At 47.5% G+C, this 17,073-nt stretch overlaps 2 protein-coding genes across 3 annotated transcripts; both read right to left on the reverse strand.

Moving 5' to 3' along the window:
• Positions 1 to 91: 91 nt before the first annotated feature.
• Positions 92 to 9,086, reverse strand: LOC135371011 (uncharacterized). The gene is made up of 14 exons (XM_064604982.1): positions 8,477 to 9,086; positions 8,349 to 8,406; positions 7,364 to 7,500; positions 7,194 to 7,306; positions 6,976 to 7,136; positions 6,402 to 6,500; positions 6,212 to 6,326; positions 5,784 to 5,856; positions 5,631 to 5,676; positions 5,541 to 5,560; positions 5,392 to 5,464; positions 4,792 to 4,895; positions 4,656 to 4,709; positions 92 to 1,015 (listed from the first exon to the last, which is right to left on the reverse strand). The coding sequence occupies exons 1-14, from the start codon at positions 8,776 to 8,778 to the stop codon at positions 967 to 969; spliced, it is 1,404 nt and encodes a 467-aa protein (XP_064461052.1). The 5' UTR covers positions 8,779 to 9,086; the 3' UTR covers positions 92 to 966.
• A 1,043-nt stretch (positions 9,087 to 10,129) lies between these two features.
• Positions 10,130 to 16,069, reverse strand: LOC135370294 (uncharacterized). Of its 2 annotated transcripts, XM_064604005.1 has the most exons (11): positions 15,985 to 16,069; positions 14,386 to 15,677; positions 12,676 to 12,773; positions 12,482 to 12,499; positions 12,105 to 12,311; positions 11,443 to 11,693; positions 11,248 to 11,348; positions 11,076 to 11,178; positions 10,816 to 11,013; positions 10,587 to 10,709; positions 10,130 to 10,328 (listed from the first exon to the last, which is right to left on the reverse strand). In XM_064604005.1, the coding sequence occupies exons 2-11, from the start codon at positions 15,672 to 15,674 to the stop codon at positions 10,185 to 10,187; spliced, it is 2,532 nt and encodes an 843-aa protein (XP_064460075.1). In that variant the 5' UTR covers positions 15,675 to 15,677; positions 15,985 to 16,069; the 3' UTR covers positions 10,130 to 10,184. The 2 variants fall into 2 exon arrangements, with proteins under 2 accessions (XP_064460075.1, XP_064460076.1); XM_064604006.1 differs by lacking the exon at positions 12,482 to 12,499.
• Between the last annotated feature and the right edge of the window lie 1,004 nt (positions 16,070 to 17,073).

A 17,073-nucleotide genomic window follows, 5' to 3' on the forward strand; every position in this document is an offset into this window, starting at 1 on the left:
TTGTACTGATGGCATTGAACATAAGTCATGAACTTACATGACAACTACTTACATGAAGAAAACATGACAAACCTAGCTGGCATTCTTTCCTGCCATTTCCCATTCTTTTATTTTTTTTCCTGGGATGAAAATAGTGCATTTCAATACTAAGTGGGCAACAGTGTTTTTGTGGGTTTTTACCGGTCGAAATGCAACACCTCAGGGAAAAGAGGCGCTGACGCCAGGAACGCAGGACGCGAGGACGCAGGCGCCTCTTTTCCCTGAGTTGTTGCATTTCGATGATTCCGGGCGTATGAGGCTTACATGTTTGTGTCGTCCCTAAGTGTGGTCTGCCTCGACCAGATCTCGTTGTCTATTTTACCGGTCGTTGTGTTTGTCTCGGTTGTCGTTTCAGCTTCTGCAGTTTACGTTGTGTGTCGTCTCCGCCCTCTTTGCCGACGCGTCTGCGAATCGACATCGTCAACAATGTTTACAAACTACATGCCACGTGGTTCAAAGTGTTGCGGTGTGGGGGTTACGTTGACAGTTGCCCACTTAATTGTTTTCGCTGCATTACGAAGTTTTAAGTTAGTGAGGCATTCTGCCAGAGCGTCATTTACATATTCTGAGCGAGTGTTCTGTAAAGCTTTTACCGGACAGAATCCAGAAACGCGGCTCAGAACTGTCGGCAGCACCAGACAAAAAATGTTTATGTGAACATTTCCGGAGCTTTCGTGGCCCTTTCAGCAAAACGTATATGACAGCAGGTGAGTGCGTTTTCGAAGAACAACCGACATTTCACGTGCAGAACGTGAAACGTTCCTGAATTACAAACTACGGAGTCCCAGCTTTGTTGTCCTTGCGATGTGCCGTAATGCCGGTCTTTGCTCTTTGCATTTTATCATTTCGTCTACTTGCGGGCGAGGTGTGCATTCACAACTTGCCGTACATCATCTCACTTAATCAGGAGCGTGCTGCAGCACCTTTTCATTGAATAATGATGCGGTGCATTGGCCATCTTTTAATTCTGTTCATCCTAGATGAAAGAAGATATGGTTATCAGAACGTACAGATATATATCACATAATGTAGATATCATTGTAGCTAAGAGGGAAGTCTGAGTGATTGATTGCTAGAAGATATAATAGCGAGGAGGAAAGCTGCTACGCAAAAACATCTGAACTTGAGAGCTAATGGCATGCAATTTAGATTGCTGTCTTCTTGATCGTCGTGACACTTAAAACGGTGTTCGTGGAGAGTGGTTACCATTCTAAAGCCCAACTACTTCTTCAGTGGTTACCATGGCTATGTTTATTAGCAGACGGACCTGTTCCTTCCTTCTGTTAACGACTTGTCATGTACAGTACCTTCATCATCATTTTATGGTGTAGACGAAGAATAGAGAAAGGAATGCGCATGTTCCCGGTAATAAGTTGTTCCAGAAATATTTTTGCGATGAAGGGGTGTAAAAAAAATCGCTTGCATATCTGAGCGTGACACTTGAATTGAAATTTGAATGTCGAAGTTTGGTATGTTTTGTCTTCTTCTATTGCGCCTCTGGAAACGTGAATCAGGAAGGTTGGTAATATATAACGTCGATTCAATGAAGATTTGGAAAGGCCGTTAGAGAGTTGTATCATGAAAATTGGAGCACTATTTACCGAAAGCAAAAGTTTTTCTCGGAAAAAGTATCTTGATTCACATATTTATTCGTCCGGCATGAAATATTCGGTATTCACTTGGGCTGTTCTTTCGTGCATTCAAATTAGAGGTTACAACGCTGCTATATCCACTATATTTTGTGACCGGGAAGTCCCAGCTACACGGCGCGTTAAAACCTACTGTTATGAAGGCTTTTAAAGGGACTATGAAACGATTTTTTTCTTCGTTTCGTTCGAAAGAAGACATTTTTCTGAGTCTAGAACCGAAATTTTACTTTCGTCGCGCGAGCGGATTTCTCGGGAGCGAATTTAAACGGAGCGGCAAAGGGAGGACAGCTGGCGCCGCGCCGTGACGAGCTGCCGAGCGGAGACACAACGGGTAACTTGACGCAGGTCCCCCAAACTCACCTCGGAAAAGCGTGCAACGAAGAAGGCCGCCACTAGATACCCCACTGTTGCCGTTCGGGATCACTTCAGCGCGCTAAGTTTAGCGGCAAAATGTTTTTGTTGTTTCTGCGAATGAATCTAGTCTTTATATGTCCAAATAAAACGCGTGTAACAACTTTCTCTGTCGTGATTCACTTTTTGGTCCGTTTTTAAACGTGTTGAGCGATCGGAAGGATCTAGTGCACGGCTGCGTACATCACATAGCGTACCTGTCGTACCAGGCGCCGCAGGCGCTGCAGTCGTCCATTTCTCCTTCGGTGACTGGGCCTGGCTTGGATTGTGCTTCAACTGGATCTTTAGCGCGCTACAATCCACGCAAGCCAACGTCTGGTAACAATGGGGTATCTAAGGGCGGCCTCCGGCATTGCACGCATCGGCATAGGAACAAATACATGGGAAAATGGCGACCTTGGGGGACATCACTTGACGCGACCGCGGCCGGCTCAGCAACACGTCATCGTGACGTGTTGCCGAGCCGAGGAATCCCGCCAGGAGCATGCGCCGTAGGATCCCGCGTATGCGTTCATTGGGAGTGGAAATCTCCATGACAGCAGCTTTAGCGCAATCGGCGGATTTCGGCAGTGGCGGCAGCCACAGCGCGAGCTCGCGGCATTGCTTGCCATTGTGCAACACTGGTGACGTAACGGGGAACCGAAGAGCGGTCCGTACAGTTACACCATCGGCAGGGAAATATGCGCGGGAGAGGAGGAACGCGGAAGAGACATTTCCAGCGCGCGCTCCTCGCAGAGTGGAGCGATTTCGTCCGGAAAAATTTGTGGCATATTAGTTTCTTTGCGAGAAGAACAGTTTCCATCGAAAAAAAGTATGGGGGTTCGGGAAATTTCATAGTCCCTTTAATATTCACTTATTAATCAGTACATATTCCTTTTCTTACATATTTTATTATATATATTTATCAATACATATTATTACCTTATACAGGGCGTTTTTTAGTCTTTGCAGTTGAGTTCTACGGCCAGGCGGACATCCTCTGGAAGAGAGTATGCAACTACAAGATGACTGATTACCCGAAATTCATTAATTAACTCTTTAATTAGGTAATTATGGGTACGTCTACCAGACGTCGGAGTACATACTGCACGTAAAGGTCTCTTCCCCGCATCGTTAGGGTCAGTGTGGGAGAGCATAGCTTACAGGATAAAGGTTTTTCACGAATGTGGTATTCAGTATTCACAAATCGTATATACCGGCTAGGGTGAATTCTCACAAAATTGCTTGGTCCCTGGCCAGATCCAGCCCACCAACGCTCTGCCCTCAAAGCTCTCTTGACCATTCTGGATACCATAGGACTTCTATCCTTATTGTGAAGGGGATCATTAAGTATTTCATTCTCCGCATAAACCACCAGCAATGCGGTAGAGTATCGCTCCTGGCGATGGAGCTCCCCATTCATCGTCTCCCAATAAAGTTGTTGTTGTTGTTGTTGTTGTTAGGGAATTTCGGGCCAGAGCGATATTACATAATGGGAGACAATCCTCGTTGAAATCCGTTCTATCTTCTAAAGATCAAGAAAAGAGCGCGTGCCGTGAAATATCCATAGCCGAATCCATAGCTGAGTACGCAAATGAGCCGTAACCAAAAAGGTGCGCTTCAGGAGCGCACGACCCTCGCCGACGGAGGCTTATCCTGGGCCGAAAAGCGGTTGATCTGGCCAGCTGAGTACATACTCCAATCTGCATCGCTCCAAATCACGTGACCCTCTGACGTGAAATGAGCGATGCATATCAAAATTCTGGCGTGGATATTGTAACGCACGTGCGTGTTTCAGAATTTGTTAAACGTGAAATGGCTTGCAACTAGGATAGTCTCTCAATCTACTATCTCGCTTTTGCACAAAATGCCCTAATTAAAAAGTTTATTAATGAGTTTTAGGTAATAGACCTCCACCCGAGAAACGTCATCATGACGCTGGTAGACAGACTGAAACCAAAACAAATCGGAAGGGGACGGCTGGGTTCCACGAATGGGCACTTGTTCGCTGCCTCCTATTGAAAGAAAAGTAGGACCGAAAGTAGGTCGCGTCACTTTCAGGGACCATCGTAATCCCCTCAAGACCGTGGCTTTCGGGCGCGACATTGTTCGCCCCCTATCTTCGAGCTTAGTTCAACTCTACCAAATTGGTGGCGCTGTCGAACACTATGACACCATTTGTTTACAAACAGGGAGAGGTCTATTAGTCATCGTGTAGTTGCGCACTTTCTTCGCGAGGATGTCCGCCTTGCCGTAGAACTCAATTGAAAAAACGACATCTATGCTCCTCTCAGAGTTTTTTTTAAATAAAAATTCTGTAAATGATAAAAACCTTTTCATTACACTTTTATTATTGATATTAATACTTTAAAAAGGTTAATTGTTTCATTGCACGTATAATTTATTATATCTAATTCACCCCTTATTATTTGTCGTCTATATAAAATACTAATATCCAATTAATACAAAATATCCAATAGAATATGCAGCAATGGGGGTTTCTTGTACAGAAAGCTCTCCCCTTTGTGCTGTATCCTGTATTTTGAACGCACGCTCGTTTGTGTGTAATGCACTTACATGAACCTGTGGTGCCTCCGTTCGAGCCACATCATTATATCCTCGACTGTTGTCCTGCGACAAATGTACACATTACTAGAAGAAGCGCAAATATAGGAAGACGGCACAAAATTTATACTCGTAATGTCCAACTGACTTGTGTCTCCGCACCCATTTCTCGAGATTCAAGACAAGCGATGCTACAGACATGCCCAACCAGATACCGAAGTAAGCTCCTATGTATGCCAGAAGCTCATTAACCTGCATAAGTGAGGAAGAGGTATCATAAAACGTCAGGGAGGTATCACAATGTGCCATATATTGTGGGAGGTACTGCTTGCGACATACTTGTCTGAAATCTCCAGCCCCAGAGCCGTATATTAAAAGGGAGTCTGGCCATTAATGGATCATGCCTATACCTGAAGCTCCACCCACTTTTTCAGCTTTTTGACCAATGAAGTCTTGAAATATGTGGCACTATCAATCAACCAACCTATCCTCACTATTTACCCCCCTATCCAACATGGGCAGCGCCATTTTACGTGGCAAGTGGATTGGATGGGATTGAAATGGATACCTCTGGCGATCTGCAAAATTAGTGGATTTTTGGTGCAAATTTGATGAACGCCACCTAGGCTGCGCAAGGCACGTCGGGAATTGTCGTCTGCTTCCGTCGTTGTACCGCTGCTGGCAGAACCACCTGCTGCTATGTCGCAAGCAGCACATTTCGTTAGTGGACACAGAAAGCCTACTTAACCGTAAGTGACGGATGGTACAGCACTAACTCTTCAGTCTCGGAACGGTACTTAAGTTTCAACGTAAACTTCGACCTGGAAAACATACTTCATAACATTCGAAATTTTGCGTGCTCCAGAAGATGGAATACTGTCGGTATCGCGATCGTACCTAATTTCTTGTCTTGTACCCTGTAACGTAGCTTATATGCTCAGTAATAATAAGACGCAATTGATGAATTTAATGAACGAATTTTCCTACCTTTTCGTCCGAGATACTGGCTACTCGCACGTCATAGTGAAGCTGCCTGTAAAACGGGAAAACATCGTTGATGGCATTTACCGGCACGTAGAGTTTCGATTAAAGATATTAAAGTACCATAACTGATTTCGAAAAGTATATGTGCACGCTCACTCGCAAGGTAGGCCACATATTTTCTTGCACCACAAATAGGTACCATTCTTTGTCAGGCTGCTTTTGCAGTGGTCTGTAGGGGAAAGGCCGAAATGTCAGTGGATGGAATCTCTATTTTCACTGCTAAGGGAGTAACACAATTAATACATCTACGCACAGCTCGCGTTCAATGGAGTAGATACAAAGACGGAACTACACATGACCGCATTTTTTTTTTTTCAGGAATAGCAAGTCGATGTAGTCTAGCTAACCTTTCCTCTCGCAACAATAAAAACATCCCCCCCAACACACACACACACACACACACACTCTGGGTACGTCTACCGCACATCGGATTACATACTGCACGTAAAGGTCTCTTCCCCGCATCCTTAGGGGCAGTGCGGGAGAGCATGGTTTACAGGATAAATGCTTTTCACAAATCATACCGGCTATGGTGAATTCACACGTGGGCGCAGGATAGAGTGCTGTGAACTCGTACGTCGTGAGGATACAGCCACAGTGTTTCACTTCAAGCTCCATGCTGCATTTCTGGATGCAGAGCTAGAGATAAGGGAGAGCATAATATAAGAACAAATAACATCGGAATGCGCATGAACTATAGGCTGTGTTACATACATCGAGGTTTAGGTACCCTCGAAACTCGTGGAATGTCCCCATCACTCGGTAATTGGTGCACATGCTCTTGTACGGGGCCGGCAGGCGGTGTGTCCGAAGCTGAAACAAAAATCTGGCTCCTGACCTGACGGTATCAACTTCTCCGTGCTACGTCAACGCCACCCATATATATTCCGTAGCAGACGACGGGGACGATGGTGTCGTCTGCTACGTCCGCTGTACGCCAGACCTGATATTCCAGCGCCACGCGAATATTCACCATAACACGCTTCAACACCATAACATTATTTTGCTTTTTCTTCCACTAGAATATTCCGTATGGATGTCGCTCGTGTTAATGCACGGAGAGTTGTGACGTAGTCTGCTCCAGCCAATCGCCGCAGACAATTTCAAACACAGGCTTTCTCTGGCTGCCCATGCGGCTAGTCTCTCTCCATAACTAGGGCCGCCGAAAGCGCGTCGTGATTGGCGGACTCTTGATGACTATACGTCACAGGCTTTCTTTATCGACAGGTGGCGTTGGCTGCGCTTACTTCATGTTCGTATTACGCGCTACGTAAATATGCACGCATACCTGTTTAACGGTGACTTCCATAATTTTTCCAGGCTGCAACATCACACTAGCTAGTTTATCAGGAGGGCACATTCCCGTTGCATGCACAACTAACGGGTACACCCACATAGGCAGTAGAAGGAGAGTTTTCTTCGGATCCCAACTGTACCGTACTTCCAGTTCTGTGGCATGGCAGAAAGTCAGGCACTATAAGGCAACTGGTCTTTTTTATCTCTCACCCCATTTTGACTGTCTGGAGCACTGGTGAGCGGTGTGGTTTTCTCCCAGCCACCGGTTGATATCGACCGTGTAACATTGTTGGGATGGCTGTCTGTAATACGTTGTCGCAAAGCTGAAACGAAACGTACCCTCAATTCCGTTCGTGGAAAGAACATCATGCAATGCACACCCGTCGGTGCAGTTCTCTGGAGGGCAGTTCGAATCTCCGAAGGTCAGCTGACAGGAAAGTAGAGCCTGAGGTTCGAATGTAACGCTGCGTCGTAAGTTGGAGTCGGTCTGTACTATGTATAATCCTGGAGCGAGTACCTTGAAAAGATAAATTAGAGCGTGGACCACTCATAGTGTCATACTCTGCTTTGCAATGGTACTCGTCGTAGCGCACGAAGTACATGTGCATGCAGAATCCTGTATACCGTGCTAATGCCACTAGCATCCACAAAAATAGCTGCGGGTCCTGCTGGGTTGCGGCCTAATTAATTAATCCACTGTGACGTCACTCATGATCATAGTTGTTCCGCTGCGTAAAGCCACGAAAGTATGGTATTAATCCTCTGTGACGTCACTCACGATCATAGTTCCCCTACGTAAAGCCACGAAAGTATGGTATTAATCCTCTGTGACGTCACTCACGATCCTAGTTCCCCTACGTAAAGCCATGAAAGTATGGTATTAATCCTCCGTGACGTCACTCATGATCATAGTTGTTCCGCTGCATAAAGGCACGAAAGTACGGTATTAATCCACTGTGACGTCACTCAGGATCATAGTTCCCCTACGTAAAGCCACCAAAGTATGGTATTAATCCTCTGTGACGTCACTCATGATCATAGTTGTTCCGTGACGTAAAGCCACGTACGGAAGTACGATATGTTTTTTTCGTGTGCTTCAATAAGTGTGCTTTGTAAGCGGGCGTGAAAATAAAGGCTGCTCTTAATAAAGTGCTACAGTTAATCAGAAACGCGAAAAAAAAAAGCTGTATTCGAAATTGAGAGGTTTCGAGTGAACTGGTTATCTCCGATTCACGATTTTTTCGCGTGTAGATGGCGCAACACGAACATACACGCGTCTCAGCCTGGTGAAAGCTGTAACCATTACCCTTGGTACGGATCGATGGATCGTAACTTTACAGCTACAGTCAGTAAATTTCTGCTTACCAAGTCATTCTTTGTGCATTTCCCTGGGCGTAGCCGGCAGAGCGTTTCTCTATCCATCCTGGGAATAAAGAGGACATTCCCTCAGCTACTACGAACATATACACCGTTGAAGGACTGTAGCTGCGTACCAGCCATCCACGCAAACCGTCACTGCCGGGAAGACTATGCTCGACCTATACCTTTCCTCCATCGTAACGCTGAAATTGTACTGAAAATACACGCTCATGATACTTGACATCTGATACAAGAAGCCAATAGCGCATACGATGGCGGTACATATGGACAGTGACTCTGCACATAGTCTACGACCAGGGCGGTACGTCTTCCCTCCAGCCATTCTGTCGCAGGCTTTGAAGACGAAGCGTTTTGCCTCATTCATTCTATTCAACCTTATCGATCCTTGTGGAAGGAAGGCCAAATGTCTTGACATGTTTTACGAATAATTCGGAATCGACCAAACGATTAGACATGTGGTCGTAAGTGTAAAAAATTCAAGTAGTGTTCGGACATGCGCAATGACGGGACTTACGATGTACGGGACACTAGGATAGTTATTTCGGCAGAGGAGTTATTTGTGTGCGCACATTATGAGTGTTGAACAGATAAGTTCAGATAAGCTGCGGAGTTAGAGAGGCATGGCAGATATTTCTAGTCCACTGTTCAGGCAGAAAAGAGCACGTTATCATCTGTTAGTTGAGAGTCAGCAGTTCGTTTGTGCGCTTCACTGTCCTTGTCTGCTATACCCCTTTATCATTATGTACTTACCAACTGCCCCGCATTTCGACGCTCGTTCAGAATGAACACGTACATGATAAAATAAAATTATGGGACAACGTAATTGAAAGTACTTTATTGACCGAGTTACCTTTTTAGATATTGTTAGATATTGTTAGAAGTTCGATGGCTGGCTGTATCCTCACCAGCAGTTGTCCGTGGTGTATGTACAACGAGTTTCACGGTGTAGTATTACAAGGGGTTCACGTATGTGCAAGGGTGGTCCACGCGCTTTATCTGTTCCACTAATAAGTTCCACTAATCTAAATATTTACTCTAAAAATACTGGGTCCCTTAGGCCTAATGTTTTCGTTCCAGTTTTGCTACCTTAGTAATCCTACCACCGGCTGTGCTGTCCGAGGTTTTCAAGAAGACTTTCCAGACGAATGTCAGCACAGTTCCCCCTGAAGTCGGCCCATGACGCTGTCCCACTCCTTCCTACTGTCATCTGCCCCCGTCTGTACGCCGCTGATAGCCACAGTTGCTTCGCGGCGCAACAAAAAATCTACCTTAGTTTTGCGTACATCCTAAAGGGATTACAAAGACGGTGGCGGCATGCACAGGGTGCTTATAGAGGGACGACACCCCCAGGGAGCGCAAAGAGGATGGAAGGTTACCTATCCGTGGGCAGACCTACCAAATGAAGCACCACACTGATAACACGTGCCAGCCACCCCCACACTTGTACATTGTTCTGCTTGGGAATACCTCCGACACAGGGGCAGCCCAATGAGAAAACTTTGTATACTCCTCTGCCATTTTTTGTATGAACGGCTTCTCAAGGTTGCAGGTATAAAGTCACTAGTAGCCAATTATTAGTATTAGTACAACAGCTAGCGCCACATAGCGGGGGCGATTGTGAAAGTATGTGTTTATGGTTAATCGGAGACTGCGGCGCGAACTCGATGTCTAGCCTGCTCGTATGCCAGGATCAGAAGAACGTCACGAAGGGTCATACTTGTGTAACGTAATCTGTGTGAACATAATCCAGGAAGGGACACATGATATGGTAAATGCATTATCGTTGTTCTCGACGCTGTATTGGAAGCATCGCCCTCGAGATTATGGTGGTTTCAAACAATCATCCATCTGTGTCAGCAGCGCTGTCATTAGAGGGTTCTTTTCGCCACAGCTCCCAAGGAAGTCATCCTTGTCGATGTGCCGCACGGCGATCCCGAGAAGCTTCTCACGTCTGGCGTACCGGACCTGCATGATGGTTGACAGTCACAGTTCACAAAGTGCAGCTATAGTGCAAAGTCATTTATGGAGATGCAGAGCGATACACGTAGATAGCAAATGACAAATTCGGTAGGATTATAAAGATGTACACGATGACCAAAATGTCACCTGTTCCTTGCAGCGCGTGTGCACCGCAGCATCGTAGCTGAGCGAGTGGCTCACGCGCTGCCAGGATCTCGCCCCAGGGTTCCACAATTAGGAGAATCTGCAAGACGGAAGACTTACCTTCTCAGCTATGCTCCAGGCATCGTCGTAGCCGATCCACCGTTCCTTGTACGCAGCTAAGGGACACATGACGTCGAAGTTGACGGTGTGAAGCCATGGAAAGGCTTGGAATGCACTGCAGACCTAAACGGGGGAGAATTTGTTACGTGTAACTTACGGGGGCCTACATCCCCACTGAGATGGTACAGGTCCTAGCGCTATTCTGTTCTACACATAGAGACAGACTCACTTCGAAGTATGCAAGTAGACCTTTCGTGTAGGTGATGTCCGTCTTGTCAGCGTAACCCGATGAAGGCCGGCCGAGCGTCACATTCTGCACGTTGTCGATGGGATCCTCGAGCTTAAACTCGCTGCCCGTGAACGCCACCGAGGCTACCAGGCGGGCTCGCGTGCGCGTTGCGTTCGCTATCAGGTTCAGGCTAGACTCCTATACACACACACACATAGTCAGCATATGTAGTACTGGTAAAAGCCCTTCCACGTACGTACCCAAGAATAAGATCCTTTGCCGCCGTACAGGGGGCTGGGCGCGCTTGTATCGTTAGTTGAGTGGGTAAGGTTATGAGTGTTTACTACCATTATGTCCACCAGCCTGAAAGAACGGATCATACCATACGTGACGCAAAATGTTCACCACAAACGAAATGTATAGCCGGCGTACTCCCAGATTTTTGCGTAGTCCATTGCTTCTGGGAAGTGGTGGGTGACGTAGACATTGACGCTCAGTAGCAGCTTGTGCTTCTGGAATTCATCCCGCAGTGCCTGCACCCGAAATCTTATCTTATACTTCTCTCTTTATCATAGATCCGGGAGTCTCCGGAAGGATACGGCATTATCGTCGAAGGACTTTTCATACCTCTAAGATAGCAGGGTACTGGACCTTGACGTTCCCTATTCCGCTGTTCGGGTTGTAGACATTGACGTCCAGGCCCTGGAAGCCCGCTTTCATAAGGTAGTCAGACACGTTGGTTGCGAAGCCAGGCAGGTTCTCGGGGTTGGACGCCAATGTCTCCAGCTTCCGCAGGTCTTCTTTGTTGCGGCAGCGAAGTTCTGCCAGAATCGAGGCTCCGTGGGTGCGGGACAGTTCCACAAAGGTCGCCAGGGCCCCTGCGTTGACGACATTGAAGACGCGCTCCGTTATGCCGTCGTAGAGTGGAAAACGCAGATTGAAGCAAAAGTACTATCCTTCAGGGAAAGTCCTACAGTCCATGATTGGTTAAGCCGGGCGCGTGACTCGTCTGTGTCGCAACGTAGTGTGCGCGCATGCTTGCTCGGACTTTGCGGACTTTGCCACGTGCCAAGACGCTCGAAAACAAAACAAAAACACGACCTCCCCGCTTGCCTGGCGTCCGCCATCTTGTCGTATGCTCCACCATCAATGTGCAGACTACATTCTCCGGTGGCGGGGATATACCTCTGATTGCAGCTCTTGAACGTACCACACTACTTGTAGTCGCTTTGAAATATCCCGACCTTCCTTCGCTTCACTATATATGCAGTGGCATTTGCGATACTCACTTTTATTGAAGGCGATGTAGGCGTTCTCGTAGGTGACAGTAGAACCCTTTTCAGAGTACACGAGGTCCGAGTAAAGCACGTGCGTGCAGTTGCGCGATGGAAAGTACTTGCGCAGATCGTACGACCAGTTGGCCCGCAATATGCTTCGTGGCTCGAAGTAGCACATGACCAGACAGCGGCCCTGGTGCACCAGACTGGGATCCAGCGCTACGTACACGAGACGTGGCGTCGTCAATGTACATGCAGTGCTGGACAAGAGTTTACGGGACCACGCTCCGACGCATTCCTTCCTTAGAATAACAATGGGCTAACTATAGGCACATGGGCGCTGACAGCGTGTCAACTCCGAGGAAGGAGCGTGTTCCGTAAATACTTACTTGTCGGTGGTCGTATCCCTTTGAATGATAAGGCGAAGTTTAGGAGGGTGGTATCCGATTCCGCTACTATCTGACTGATATCCCTGTCACATGCGGGCTGTTCTTCAATGATAATTGAAGACCAATGACCATTGAATATGTTTGCCCACTGCCCGTCTGACAAGGGTGACGCGTTATGAGATATGTGTACTTACAAGGTTTCAGCGCGGAGTACAATAGTATGGTTCCCATGATAATGTTTCCTATTACCAAGATCAGGAACATAACCACGTAGCACCAGTTCTTCGCCCTCCTGCGTTGCAACAGTAAGAGTTCCTCAGATGTATACGCATTAATACATTGTGAGCATACGGCCCATGTGGGTCTAATCCAACAAGGCAACCTCTAATTTGTTATATTTGTGATATTATTATGTATTATATGTTATATTATATTATATTTTTTTATTCCGTGTTAGCACCGCGAAGCAACTGTGGCTATATGAGCGGTGTACAAACGTGGACAGATGGAGAGAGGACAGCAGGAAGGAGTGGGGAACGGGGGTTAGTATGCGTCCTGGGCCGACTTCAGGGGGAACTGTGCCCACATTTGTCTGGAAAGCCTTCGGAAAACCCAGGGGAAACCTCAGACAGCACAGCCGGTGACAGGATTCGAACCCGTGTTACCTCCCAGTCTCGCCGTGGAAAGCGATCATCCTAACCATTGTGCCACGGGAGCTCGTATTATATACAAGGTGTTTGCTCTAACGTGTCCAGAAAATATATTTAAAGCGAGCGATAACAGAAAAGCAAGTAGGTACTGTTTCACTCGGACCACCTGTTTCTTAGTCTTAGTCTTAACGGTGCTGGCGGTATATTGGTTGTATATATGGGAGTTAGGCCCATATGGCGGGAGAGGAGACCTAAATGCTTCGTTGGTGTCCCGTAATGCGTATCAAGTGCACTGCTCACTGCCGTAGTTTTGGAAGCAGAAAGCTCCAGAATGCTTGAACAATTGAAATGTCAATAACGTTGTATAGCGGAAATGTAACGTTGTATCGACAGTTTTGGTCCTTTGGTTGATCCATTACCTGTGGTGGCAATCGACAAGGAATGAAAACTTCGTGGACATATATTGAGCAACTGACGGTGTGACCATCAGGCAAGTGACCCGTTTTTTAGAGAGCCACACAACGCCACTCTGCCCTTAGCTTAGCTCACCTTCGGGTCGTCGAAACAGAACTGCTGGCACCAGAATTACAAAACCCCATTGGGGCCTTTCATCGAAGAACATCAAATCACTTGGAGTCACTGGTAACAGACGTTTTCAGAACAAAAATCGAGACTGCTACAGCGCGAGGAAAGGGCCTGGAAATAAGGCGCTCTGGTGGTCGTTTTTCGACGCTCAAGTAGAAGCGCTCCAGTTTTCCTTTCCTCTGTATGCGGGGGAGGGAAAACTCTCGCAGGGGGGACAGATTGCATAGGGACATATTGGTGCGACAGCTTTTTCCCACCCCGTATACACAGGAAAATGAAAACGGGAGCGCTTCTACTTGATCGTCGAAAAATGACCACCAGAGCACCTTATTTCCAGGCCCTTTCCTCGCGCTATAACTCTCGATTTTTGTTCTGAAAACGGTAATGTTACCAAAGACCCCGGGGGATTCGATGTTCTCATTGAGTCAATCTTCTATCGTTGATAATTGAAAAGTTAATTAACGAAAGTTAATTAATGCATCGACACATAAGCTTTTCCTGTGCCCTGTTAAGGTGGGCCTTTAGGCGTAGAGTACTTCGTCATTGGCTAAAACTGGGAAAAAGTGAAAAAGAATTTCTATTTTTAAAAATTACTTTTATCATAAAAGTAATTTTTATGTAAAGTAAAGTAATGGTGGACACCCTGTATATGTATATACATGCACTTACTCATGCGTCGCAGCTCCTTCCACGTACTCCTCGTGTATCCGGCGCATCTTCTGCAGCATTCGACGGACCCGGCCTTTCTTTTTCTTCTTGCTACACTCTGGCTCGTCGAAGTGGGTAGCGGACTTCCTCATCCTCGACCGCGACGCGTGGCCGTCTTTCGTGCCGTCAGCGGCCGCGTCGTGTATCTGAGACGAGGCGGACTTCGGGTAACCTTCACCGGAACCCGATTCATCACGTTGCCGTTGTGTCGATGCGGGTGCTGTCTCCGGCCCACGTTTGGTTACGGATGTCTCTTTCGGTGATCCTATGCCCGCCGGTGGTTTCACCTGATCGGTGGTACTGATCGTGGGCTTTTGATGGTCTGCTAGACTGACCGTAGGTCTTTGTCGGTCGGAGCCGCTGGGTAACGCAGTGCTGACGGTTCTTTTGTGACCGTGCCGATGCGAAGGGACTTCAGGAGGTAACGCGGTGCCGGCGCTTGATTTCTTTTCACCGCGCGATGGTGGAAAAATATATCCTAACGGAAGGGTGGCTCCAATTCCCGTCTGATCGAAACGAGGCGAGAACTCGCTGCCGCCTGATTTCCGCGGATGCAACGGTGGTGAAGCTGCTCCAGATGGTGACGCTGCTTCTGAGGTTGACGCTGCTTCCGAGGGTGACGCTGCTTCTGAGGGTGAAACTGCTCCAGATGGTGACGCTGCTCCAGATGGTGACGCTGCTCCAGATGGTGACGCTGCTTCTGAGGGTGACGCTGCTCCAGATGGTGACACTGCTCCTGATATTGAAGCAGTATCAGTGACAATTTCGGAGTACGATGAAGCGCTTCTTTCAGCGCCAGTGGATGTTGTCGGTCGCTTAGCTTGTACAGTGTCCACAGATGGTCGCTTCTGATGAGCAAGCAGTGAAACGTGGACGGATTGTTCCTGTCTGTACAGCACCCGTCTCTGGGAGACGGCTTCTGTATGCAGAAGAGAACTGATAATCGGTTTCGGACGTCCGAGGGAGATGAGGAATCGCTTCTGCGAGCTTGGTAACCTAGCGGTGATGCTCCTCTTCCCGGTTTTGCTGGACACGGGATTTTGCAAGACAGCCGAGATGAACGTGGACGGAACTGTATTGCTGATACCGTCCGGCTTCTTTTCCTCCTGCGGTTGCGGTGCACACACTGTCCCATACTGCGGCGCAGTAGGTGGCGTCGTATCACTCAATACGACCAGAGATACGTTGGGTGGAGCTGCAGTAACGACTGGTTCTGGTTTATCGGCTAATAGTTCCAATGACAGGTCCATCGCCTGCGACAAGAGGGGGACAATTTGCACACGACTGGCTTGCAAATGAGCAAAGTCAATCCCACATTTGAAACAGGACCAACCAACTGTTACCTTGCTCCAGGAATATTCGCTGAAAGTTAACCAGCTAGAGTTATGCTGGCTCATTATTTATGGGAGCAAGAGCCAATGTCAGTTGCTATAAGCCTCCACCGAATGTGCTGTACCGTTAAAATTTACGAAAGCAGTGGCACAGTGCGCTTGGTCCTGAAAAAAAATATGTCACTCCGTTCACGTTATAACGTGATATGAAACGTTGGAAACGACTTACGTGAAGGCGAACGACTGACGCCGCTGAGGCAGCGCGTAATAATATTCTACGCTGGAAGCGTTGCACGCGGTTGCACGCGCATTAAAACGTGACCGTCTGGCTCTTCTACTACTTCTTCTTCTTCATCAAAATCATCATCACACGAGCGACAGTCCCCAAAGTATACTACAGCGGAAGGTGTGCAAGACCTTTCCGCTGCGTAGGTGAGAGAGAGAGTACGTAGCAGACGACAGGGTCGATGGTGTCGTCTGCTATGTGACAACCCGTTTTTTCTTTTCTTTTTTTCTTGCTTTCTCTTCTACTAGAATATTCCGTCAGGATGTATCTTGTATTAACACACGGTTACACTCAGTGGCTGAGATCTATACGACGGGAGATTGGCCAGGGCTCAGCATGACTGATACAGGGGGATTAAAGGAGCCCCAAACGGAAGAGTGCAACAACCAGGGGTCAAGATGCCAGGACACTGTGATTGAGTAACGAACGCTGCGCCGCTCTTCTTCTTCGCGCATATCTTTGACAAATGTGCTCCGATATATATTACTGCCTGCTACTCCGTTCGAACGTACGTAACGAGAACTGGATACAACACGACAACCACGTGTCACATGTGCCACACTCCCCCTTTTTGAACGGCACACAAACACGTCACAGGTGCGTTACCTTATAGCCAAACACGGACGCATCGAAAACACGTCGCTAAAAAAACTGGACCCGCCCCCTCAAAACAAGCAAATCATGGCCCCAAGGAATGGGCCAGTTATGCTCCCTGAATATGGTCAGTGTACCGATGCTCTGAAGCGGATCTGCCTCCCATAGTCCCACCTTTTACGCACGGCTGACGCCAGCGGACTCCCCTCTTTTCAGCCATTCACGCGAAAATAAATAGCTCGAGCTTCGAAAATCTCCCCCACCCACCCCCCTCTCTCTCATCACAGTTGAACGTCGCCGTGTCTATAGGATTCGATTTTGGAGGGAAAAAAAAGAGGAAATTCCGAGCAGGTTTAGTAAAGCCCGCTATTCGAGGTGGACCAGGTGCTGCGGTGATGAACGGTTATGGCAGCGACGAAGTTCAAGTGCACACTTACG

Source organism: Ornithodoros turicata, chromosome 10 (assembly GCF_037126465.1).
Source record: "Ornithodoros turicata isolate Travis chromosome 10, ASM3712646v1, whole genome shotgun sequence".
In the NCBI taxonomy this organism is placed as follows: Eukaryota; Metazoa; Arthropoda; class Arachnida; order Ixodida; family Argasidae; genus Ornithodoros; species Ornithodoros turicata.

Bases quoted from the DNA above. Each gene is read 5' to 3' on its own strand.
- LOC135371011 (XM_064604982.1), bottom strand. From the start codon at position 8,778: ATGTCAAGACATTTGGCCTTCCTTCCACAAGGATCGATAAGGTTGAAT. The intron at 5,677-5,783 runs GTGAGCGTGCAC...CCCGTTTTACAG, and splicing joins ATATGTGGCCTACCTTGCGA to GCAGCTTCACTATGACGTGC. The intron at 5,561-5,630 runs GTAGGAAAATTC...GCTACGTTACAG, and splicing joins CCAGTATCTCGGACGAAAAG to GGTACAAGACAAGAAATTAG.
- LOC135370294 (XM_064604005.1), bottom strand. From the start codon at position 15,674: ATGGACCTGTCATTGGAACTATTAGCCGATAAACCAGAACCAGTCGTT. The intron at 11,179-11,247 runs GTACGCCGGCTA...CCGTTCTTTCAG, and splicing joins GACTACGCAAAAATCTGGGA to GCTGGTGGACATAATGGTAG. The intron at 11,014-11,075 runs GTACGTACGTGG...GTGTGTGTATAG, and splicing joins GCAAAGGATCTTATTCTTGG to GAGTCTAGCCTGAACCTGAT.